Genomic DNA, 10,583 nt, shown 5'->3' with positions numbered 1-10,583 from the left:
ATGCTTAGTCTATCTATAAAGTTTGTGAAGTTATTGTTGCTGCAATCTTGTTATGCTTAATGCTTGTCACTAGGGCCCGAGTGGCATGATCTTAGATTTAAGCTCTATACTTATTGCTTAGATTGTATCTACAAGTTGTATGCACATGTCACTGTCCGGAACCAAAAGGCCCCGAAGTGACAGAAATCGGGACAACCGGAGGGGATGGCGGTGATGTGAGGATCACATGTTTTCACGGAGTGTTAATGCTTTGCTCCGGTACTCTATTAAAAGGAGCACCTTAATTTCCAGTAGATTCCCTAGAGGCCCGGCTGCCACCGGCTGGTAGGACAAAAGATGTTGTACAAGTTTCTCATTGCGAGCACGTATGACTATATATGGAAAACATGCCTACATGATTAATAGACTTGATGTTCTACCTTAATGCTATTTCAATCCTATCAATTGCCCAACTGTAATTTGTTCACCCAACACTTGTTATTGGAGAGTTACCACTAGTGTAGATAGCTGGGAACCCCGGTCCATCTTTCATCATCATATACTCTTTCTACATGACATTGGAAGTAGTATCAACTATTTTCTGGTGCCATTGCTCTCATATTACTGCTACGTCTGTGTTATCGTTACTGCTCTCATATTATCGTTGCTTTCACATCACCCCTGTTACTAGTGCTTTTCCAGGTGCAGCTGAATTGATAACTCAGTTGTTAAGGCTTATAAGTATTCTTTACCTCCCCTTGTGTCGAATCAATAAATTTGGGTTTTACTTCCCTCAAAGACTGTTGCGATCCCCTATACTTGTGGGTTATCAAGACTATTTTCTGGCGCCGTTGCCTGGGAGGCATAGCTCTACTCATAAGTTCACCTGGGAAGTACACTCTACCTCTCTCTCTGTTTTATTTTATTTTGTTTTGCTTAGTTTACTTTTGTTTAGTTTATTTCTGTCTAGTTTTATTTTGCCTAGTTTACTTTTGTCTAGTTTCTTTTTGTCTTGTTTTATTTTCCCTATATACCCGAAAATCCATAAAAATTTGAAAAACCAAAAAATTAAAAACTGCTATTATGGGAGAACCTACAACCTACTTGGAGCTTATAGAATTATATAATAATTATAGAGAATCAAGAACGGGAAAAGTTATGAGTGCTGTGATAGAAAAACTGAATACAATTGCTAAAATCTTGCTTAAACGCCATGATATAAACTGTTGCTCTCAACAGGATACTAAACATCTTAAATTTCAATGTGGCTTTAGTGAGGAAGTTTTAATTAAGAACTATAATCGGAATAGCTATATTCATTTTGGGTTTGAAGAGGTAGAACAATTTGTCATATTTATGGGAGCCTCTGAGATAGAATCCTTCATGGTTAAAAATTATGAAACTTGTGTTGTTTGTAAGGACCTTAAAGATTATGTCTCTTCTATCCTTAATTTTTGCAATGAAAGTTACACTGATAATCCTTATATCATTGATTATAAAGAGAGACTCATTAATGCACAAGAATGCACTCACAATTTGCAGGGACCTGTGGAAGAAGAAATTGATGAACCTAAAAGCTCATTAGATGAAAAAGAGGAGGAAATTGATGAACCTGAAAGCTCATTGGATGAAAAAGAAGAGGAGAGTGATGAACAAAAGGAGGAAGAATGGATTAGCTACCCATACCAACCTTCTAATGAGAGTAACTCTTTATCTCTTACACTATTTGATTGTCCTCCATGCTTACCGAAAGAGGTTGAATGTTATGTTCCCGTGGATTCTCTTGAAATATTCCCTATGAGTAAAACTTGTGAAAATAATTATTAAAAGGAGCACCTTAATTTCCAGTAGATTCCCTAGAGGCCCGGCTGCCACCGGCTGGTAGGACAAAAGATGTTGTACAAGTTTCTCATTGCGAGCACATATGACTATATATGGAAAACATGCCTACATGATTAATAGACTTGATGTTCTGCCTTAATGCTATTTCAATCCTATCAATTGCCCAACTGTAATTTGTTCACCCAACACTTGTTATTGGAGAGTTACCACTAGTGTAGATAGCTGGGAACCCCGGTCCATCTTTCATCATCATATACTCGTTCTACATGACATTGGAAGTAGTATCAACTATTTTCTGGTGCCATTGCTCTCATATTATTGCTACTCATTGTGTTATCACATTACTACTGCTCTCATATTACTGCTGCTTTCAGATCACCCCTGTTACTAGTGCTTTTCCAGGTGCAGCTGAATTGAAAACTCAGTTGTTAAGGCTTATAAGTATTCTTTACCTCCCCTTGTGTCGAATCAATAAATTTGGGTTTTACTTCCCTCGAAGACTGTTGTGATCCCCTATACTTGTGGGTTATCACTCATCGCCATGGAGATTTGAGACCGAGCTCTGCAGCCCACTCTCGCCTGCTCCAACAGTTTGCTTGCCGCCGACAGTTGGGAAGACCGGCCAGGAAGGCACCCGCGCTTCCCGTCCTTGCGCTTTCTTGAAGCCGGCAAGCGGGAGGCTAGTGGAGCCGGCGGGTGACCAAGGCAGGGCAGGGAAGCGGTCCAGCGAAACAAGGCGGACGGCGTCGTCCGCGGCGACCGACGCTGCTCGCGCCGGGATGTGGCCGCGGCCGCCCGCGCCACCCTCGCAGACGCTCGACGCCCGCGCCGGGATGCGCCCCTGCAGATGCTCCACGACGTGCACCGGGATGTGGTCGCGGCGAGCAACGCTGCTGGCGCCGGGATGTGATTGCGGCCGCCCAGACGCTCGACGCCCGCGTCGGGATGCGTCCCTGCAGATGCTCCACGACGTGCGTCGGGGCTGGCGCCGGGATGTGGTTGAACGGACAAGGTGGAGGACGGTGGAGGAGGAAAAGAAAAGAATCAAACGAACCGGTACCACGGTGGCAATTTGTTGTAATATCGGATTTGGTGGGAGGGTAAAACCGTCCTAAAAAATATTGGATGAAAATTTTGTCAGAAACCTTAGCTACTTTATTATTAGGTATAGGTATAGACTAGCATAATACCCGTGCGTTGCAACTGATCAACAAATGAACTTTGTGAAAATAGAAAGAGTAGAAGACTGGTTGACAATTTTCCGATCACTCACGTGTCGGTTTTTAGTTTTCATGTGAATCAACATGTCGCAGCCTCGCAGAGGTCCCTTTTTTTATCTCGCTTGCTGACATCTTTTCGACTGGGAGGCATTGCCGTGTTAGTATTCTCTGGAATCAGCATGTCGCGGCCTCACGGGAGACTTTTTTTTATATCGAATGACGACACCGATCCGATTATCGATCAACCAATCCAATTGTCTCGCGGAAAATGGAATTGTGCTTCACCTTCGAAATTCTTTCCAAAACGAATATTCCACACGAAAGTGACTATTAAAATAATTTAATATGTGCTCACAAATCTGGAGACAATTTAATGTAATTTCTAGCTCTCAACATATCTTTTATTTCATTTTGATTTTCATTTATATGCGCGTTTCTCTAGATCGGCGTCTAAATCATCAAATTACCGACATGCGATGTCGTGAAAGAAAAAATCTCATAAGAGGAGACAAATAACCGCAATAATAAATGGGTGTGTCTATGTCTCAGTTGACTGAGATTTTCTTAAGTCTCAGTCAACTCAGAAAAGTGCAACTGCAGTTCAAAGAAAAGTGCAACTCGGTTCAGTTGCACATTTCTATCAGAAAAGTGCAATTGCACTTTTTTAACAGAAAAGTGCAACTCAAAGCACATTTTTGTAAGTGACTTAGACTTAAGAAAATCTCAGTTAACTGAGACATAGCAAAACCGATAATAAATCACGTAAGAGGAGACAAACAACCACAATGTGCGTACTTTTTTAGGCGTGTAGAGCAAAGAGCCCAAAGAAATTCGTTCAGGTCCACGGCCTGTTGTGGTCCTAATTGCTCAGTAGAAAAACGCAAGATTGTTTGGGTACCACTAGAAAAAGACCAACCTTTACAAAGGGAAAAAGTTGCTCCGCGTCGCACCTCGGGTTGACACGTGTCTGCGTTCCGCGTCGAGTATGCCCGCGCGCCCCGGGACGAGTACGTCCGCGCATCCGGCCAGCGAGCCGAGGGAGTACGTCTGCACGCCCCCGAGCGAATACATCCGCGCGCCCCCGAGCGAGCCAAGGGAGAACGTCCCCGGGCCTCGAGCGAGTACATCTGCGAGCCCTCCACTAGCGAGTTAGAGCATCCCCACTCGTTGGCGCTCCCCACGCCCAAATCCGGCGAAATTTTTGTCCGGATTGGAGGAAGATTTGGCGTGGGGGGCAGTATATTTCCAGTCGTGTGCTCCCCAAGCGGCGTTTCTCGGGGAAAAAGAGGACGGCTCGGGGAATCCGGACGAAAGAGGAGACACGTGGGCGTGGGCGGTTGGTTTAGCTTCATCCGGAGTCCCCGAGCGCTCCCCGGGGGGCCGGGGATGGCATGGGGAGTCCGGACGAAAATAGGCTCAAATCCGGATCAAAACGAGGAACCGGGGGCCTGACTGGGCCGTTTTTCGCCGTCCGGATGAAAAAAAGTGGCCGTGGGGGGCTCTGCGGGGAGACGAGTGGAGATGCTCTTATACCTGCACATGCACACCTAGCGAACGAGGCCAGCTCCACTCGTCCCTCATGCATGCCTAGACTTAGTTAGATTTCTTCTTTTCCTAACGCATAACAATATTTGTCTCACGTAGGTTGACACGAGTACAGTCAGGTATAACACGCGAGTACAGTTACATGCAACACACAGGTACAGTTACGTGCACCACACGAGTACAGTTGCGTACACGAACGAGTATAGGTACAGTCACACACACGAGACAGGTACAAGCCAGACACGATCGTGCATACACATACGAGCGAGTACACACGTGCACAAGACACAAGATAGGTACGATCGTGCACACGGCAGCTACATGTGCGAGTACGCTCAAGCACACGTGGAGGCTACGAACGCGTACACGGCAGTACGGTCGTGAACACGAGCAAGTACATGTACAATAAATCAAGATACGAGCGAGTACACGTACAAATACAAGACACAAGATAGGTGATCGTGCACACGAGCAGCTACATGTACATGTATATACCACGCACACGTGGAGGTACAAATACAGACATCGAGGTACGGTCGTGAACACGAGCAAGTACATGTACAGAAGTACAGTCGCGCACACGATCGAGTACAGGTAACACACGGACGAGTACACTTACCGAGTAAAGTGAAAAACTGCACCGAATACACTAAAAACAGAAGTACGTATCAGTTGAAACACGAGTACAGTTGGGTACACACCATAGGTATAATCATAATATTATTGGAAGTACGAAAAAAAAAAGTATCTCCAAACGTATTAACATGGGATCTAGTTTTGAAGATCTCGACACGAGGATCTCAAAAGTGAAAACGGTTCGTAATTTGGATTTACGGTTCTCAAGATATTTCATTTTGAAAAAACAAATCTAAAAGAAAAAGGAAAAACTGACACAACCCAGACTTTCTCTCTCCTCCCCCATCCCCACATTGCTCCCTCTTGCGACACGTGGCGAGCAGGAAGACCACTTCCTGCGATTTTCTAACACCACAAACACACTTGTCGCACATGGAGTGAGTTGCCTTCCCTTCGCGAAGATCGGCCTTTTTTTAACGATTTCGATATATATCCTGGGATATAATCTATATCCTGTGGGCTGGCAGCACAGGCCAGGCGATGGCCCATGCCCGTGACACCGGATAAGCCCGCTGGTCGATCGATCCCAGCATATATCGCGGGATTCGAATATTTGTCTTCCTTTGGAAAGAAGAAGATAAGATTCCCGTCCTGGAGGAGTTTATTCCCCCGATGCGATGCGCAACGGATAACGCTCCCGCTCCGTCCTCCGTACCACCCTTCCGTGACCGTAAACTCACGACAAACGTTACCACGCGGCGCCACGTGGCCACCTGTCCTTCTCATCCACAGCGCCAGCAACGAAGCGAGGAAAAATCATCGGAGGCGCAGGAAGGGGATAGATAAACAAGTGGTGGTGGTGGAGGGTGGGTGGCAGCCAGATCCCAGCGACCCCGCCCGCGGCGACCGAGATCGCCTCTTCTTCTCCTCCGTCTCCCCCCTTTCGCCTCGCCGGCGAGATCCCGCGCGCGAGGTACGTGCCGAATTCCACCTCCTCCTCCTCCTCCTCCTCCGCCTTCCTTCTCTACACGCCCTCCCTCTCTGGCGCGCGCTTGTCGTTCGCCCGCGATGTGAGGCAGATCGATTCCGCTACCGACCGAGTGCGCTCGATTCGGCGCTCTCACGGTAATCCTACCAGCGCTTCGTGCCAGGGGAAAAGGTGGGGAGCAGTAGGACCGTGCAGCCCTGCGACGTCGGTGTGGAGGACGGTGAAAATTGGGGGCGGCAGGTTCTAGTACGGCGTGTGCAGCAGCCGCCGCCGGCGGGCACGCAGCCTCAAAGGTGTGCGGCTGCGGCTGCGGCTGCGAGGGGCGTCTTCTTCGCGTAGCATAGTTTGCATCCTCGGATGATTTTCCAATTTGTTGTTCGTTTGCTTGTCTGCTTAAAGTAATAACTACTTTCTGTTCAGTATACTTTACTAAACTAACGGCTAGTCTAGCAACGGATGTAACGATGCTCCGTCCTATCCATAATTTCTACTACTCTACTCCAGTAGTGTGTAGATTGTTTGCATGGAGCATTGTCATCATGCTGTGCACCAAATGCTCGGCAGAATGCATGGCTAGCTCCTTTGATTTAGCGTTCTAACTAACCTGTTCTCACTAGCCTATGCAGGAAGTTGTGTGTTTGTTTGGATATATTCATGAGTTGGGACTGTTTACTCAAAACAGCACTCTAGTTCATGCTACTGTGCTGTGCACCACTGGTGCTGATGGGAGAAAAGGGGAGAGCAACCGAGTCACTTGGTCCATCCTATATTGCAGTTGTATGGATGTACATGTGGTTGAATTTAGGTAGGTTGTGTTGGTCAGTACGAAATTGATCACCATACTGAAACAGTGGCTATGTAGCTGGATCTTGATGTGTGCACTAATCAGGACAAGTGTGGTGGTTGTCGTTATTATGTCGCTCCTTCTCCTCGCTCTTAACAATCCGCTGCAATGTCCGCAGCCGGAACCAAATTTATTTGTTTCCCCTCCACATCCTGATACCATTGACAACCATAGGTCTGTTGAAATCCGCTACTCCAATTTCTAGTGGTTTATGCTTAGATTGCAAGGAAAAGTAAGGGAAAAAAACTGTACAAATAATTTTGCTAAAATTTGTTTTGTTTCATTAATGTGTTTTTTGATCCCATCTCTTACCAAATTATTTGTTTAATCATCTCTTTAACTACTCTTCGGGTGTGTTGATTTCACAGTTTGATTTGAAGCTCAGCGTCTTGGTACTCATCTGGTCTGGTCGGTATTTGTATGAGTTCACAAGACATTCGACACAGTTCACAACACGTTCGACATGAAGCTTTTAGAATACACCCCGTTCGACAGGTAAACATGGCCTTTTTTCTTCTTTCTTATTCTGAAGTCAATTTGGGTTGCCCTAGTTAACTATATTTATCTGTTTTCATGCAGTGTAAATGTGTTCTTCGAGCAACTGAATCTTGGTGATTGTACAATTCGCGGAAACCTTGAAGCCTTTTCATGTAAGAGTAAGCTCAGTTCATTTTTTCATTGTGCATATTATACCATCACAATAGAATCACACTCTATGTTGATCTACAGGCAAGCATGCTGGGAATGATCGCCGGCTTTCAATTAGTCTTGAACATGACGTACGTGCTTCCGATCAGCTCATTTGTTTTCATGACAACTGATATCCCTTCTCTTGTCAGGCAGCTGTGAATCATAGACATTTTCGCTATTGTAGTTTGTTAGGATATCATTTGTCTTGTGCTTATCATTGGGAATCACATAAAAACTGGAGTTATGTTATGGAAGTTTGTCGTAACATAAGAATTTTTGTGTAAAGTATATATCTTATGATTGTCTTTGGAATCATATAAAAACTAGAACTAGGAGATAAAAGTTTGTAGTAACATATGAATTTCTGTTTAAAGCAGTGCATTAGGCTAAAAATGTTGATATTTTGTTCCATTTCTGCAACTGGTTGTAGTCAGCCATTAATTTTCTGTAAGTCTTTTTGCATACCTGTCATGTTAGGAAATGATGCACATGTGAATTCTATGAAAATCTTGTATGTTAACTGTTAAGCCACTGTAGTTTTCATGATTCAGTATAACCTGTGCCCCCTGTGAGCATCTTAGTCAGAAAGATATGCATATCATGCCTTAGAAAGGCGTATGTAGTATGTATTAACTTTTTGGTTCTCCACCCTTGTCAAAATTTAGGTATCATGGCATGCCAGAGATAAATTTATGCATGTTGATATACATGCTGATTTAATTTCTCTTTTGTGTATTCAGATTCTTGATTACCTCGGGAAGTCTTCTGATAGTGATCCTCCTTCACCTGTGGAGCATTTGTCTTGTAGATCCAGGTAACAGTGTGTAGATTACCTTTATTTTGCACATTTTCTGTTTAATCAGCTAACTCTTTTTTATGTTCTGTTTTTATTTCAGCCGGAAAACGTTGATATATCTGGTTCTCACTCTTGGTCATATGTATCCAGATTATGATTTCAGGTAATCTTGTCTTACAAAGAGTGTGTTTGATATAATCTGGGAGGAAGGATATTGGGTAATGTCATACTCAGCTTATTTTGGGCGATATGGCAACCCGCTTTTATCCTTTCCGACCAGCTTAAGGGGGTGTTGTCAAATGGCATGACAAACGGATTAAATAGCCGTTGCTCTTCTGAGCTGAGAGTTCAATTCTCTCCATATCCCTTGGAACATTTTTTGTATTTTGAAGAGCCACACCTTTTCTTGGGGTCCCCTGACTGTCATGCGACATATGCATGATGGGATGACCTTCAGATTAAATTTGACATCCTCTTTGTCAACAATTGTTCGCTTAGCAGTGCAGTTCGGGCACACCTGTTCTTCAGAGAAGAAGATATGGAAAGTTTCAGGCAGATGCTAGACAACTACCTATCTGAGGCTTGTATGGTAATGCTTCTCTTCAAGCTGCATGAATTTTACTCTTGGTCCATAGGCATGTCTGCTCATATAAACAAATAAATCTGGGAATGCAAAAGGGCAAGTTATATAGTTGTAGCTATGTTGTTACCCAAGCGCTCAACTTACATATGATACTGAGACTGTATTCCTTCCCATCATTAAAGTGCTCAACTTACAATTGCTGCTAAGACTGTTAACCTGAACCGAACTATTGTTCAGCTTTGGGCAGCTAAAAATGAAGGCAGTTCTCTTCTGGACAGTATGACTAAAGCTATTGACGAGGTTAGCATTGAGTAAATGTGTAGTACTAGTTCAGGGAAGTCGGCGGTCCTATATTTGACTCTACACCTGGCTTTGTAGGTTATCAAAATCAGAGAGTGCGATATCTACAGCTACAACCCGGACTCTGACGGAGATCCATTTCTGGAGAAAGGGGCCATGTATGACGAACAAGCTTATCCCTCCTTATTTGCAATGAATCGAAGCACCCAGAAGGATGCTCTAATATGCAAACTGCCATCCTGTTTCTCTTGTAGATGGTCGATCAACTTTTTCTTCTACAACCGTAAGCTGAAGCGAGTAGTGAGCTTCCGATGCTGCTGCACTAGGTAGGCCCACGCATTTTCAGTGAAGAGCATTACATGAAATGTTCTGAAACTATATGTGTTAGTGATAATTTGCTCTTTTGCCGCTTGCAGCACATGTTTTTTAATGAAAAATACTACTACTCCCACCGATACATAATAAATGTCGTGTACACTTGTTATGAACTAAAACCACAACACTTATTATGGATCCAGCTAAAAAAAAACTTATTATGGATCGGAGGGAGTACATGAGATGTTCTGAAACAATATGAATTACTGACAATTTATACTATTACTATGACAGCAAGTCTGCAGGAGATGACTTCCTAGCTGGTGTGCTCTCTGAGGGCGAGGAGGACGCCTTGATCGACATGGACATATGACTGACCCGGTTCTGCTATGAACCTGACCAACCAACCAGTGTGACCTGTTCGTGTAATATATGCTAGCACGTATGCCAGTAGGACTCCGCATGGCAGCAGTTTCCCTCTAGGGAACTTGTAGAGCGACTTCGCCTGTCTGTAGAGAATACACTCTGATCTCTGTTGTTGCCCTTGTCTGTAGTTTCAAGATTTGAACTCTGTAATTTCAATCTGCCAAATTTGAACTGGCAATTTCTGAATTTGGCTTTCAGTTCTGCAAACAGTTTGTGCAACGATCTGGCAAAATCTTCATGTTTATTGGATTGTGAAATCAGCACCATCGTGTCTCTGTCTGCTTGATCCCTGTGATCTGTTAACCATGTGTAGGCCAAATTTGAACCGGCAAAGTATGTGGTAAAGTCTGAACTAATCCTTGTGAGCTCGTGCACACAGCTCGGGTACTGATGCCTGCGTGGTACTGCACTGCTGCACGTTCGTGTTACCGTCTGATGAAGCAGCGGTACGTTACTTAGAGCATCTCCAGTCGCGTCCC

At 44.4% G+C, this 10,583-nt stretch overlaps 1 protein-coding gene across 1 annotated transcript; it reads left to right on the top strand.

The window, feature by feature from the left end:
* The first annotated feature begins 5,978 nt into the window (after positions 1 to 5,978).
* Positions 5,979 to 10,311, top strand: LOC127325830 (uncharacterized). The gene is made up of 11 exons (XM_051352650.2): positions 5,979 to 6,135; positions 7,363 to 7,489; positions 7,574 to 7,644; positions 7,724 to 7,773; positions 8,425 to 8,498; positions 8,581 to 8,643; positions 8,982 to 9,069; positions 9,301 to 9,363; positions 9,442 to 9,521; positions 9,618 to 9,689; positions 9,973 to 10,311. Exons 2-11 carry the CDS (start codon positions 7,458 to 7,460, stop codon positions 10,049 to 10,051), a joined length of 672 nt encoding a protein of 223 aa, XP_051208610.1. The 5' UTR covers positions 5,979 to 6,135; positions 7,363 to 7,457; the 3' UTR covers positions 10,052 to 10,311.
* Positions 10,312 to 10,583: the final 272 nt, after the last annotated feature.

This window comes from Lolium perenne, chromosome 3 (assembly GCF_019359855.2).
Source record: "Lolium perenne isolate Kyuss_39 chromosome 3, Kyuss_2.0, whole genome shotgun sequence".
Lineage (NCBI taxonomy): Eukaryota > Viridiplantae > Streptophyta > Magnoliopsida > Poales > Poaceae > Lolium > Lolium perenne.
This window is presented reverse-complemented; position numbering and strand designations above follow the sequence as displayed.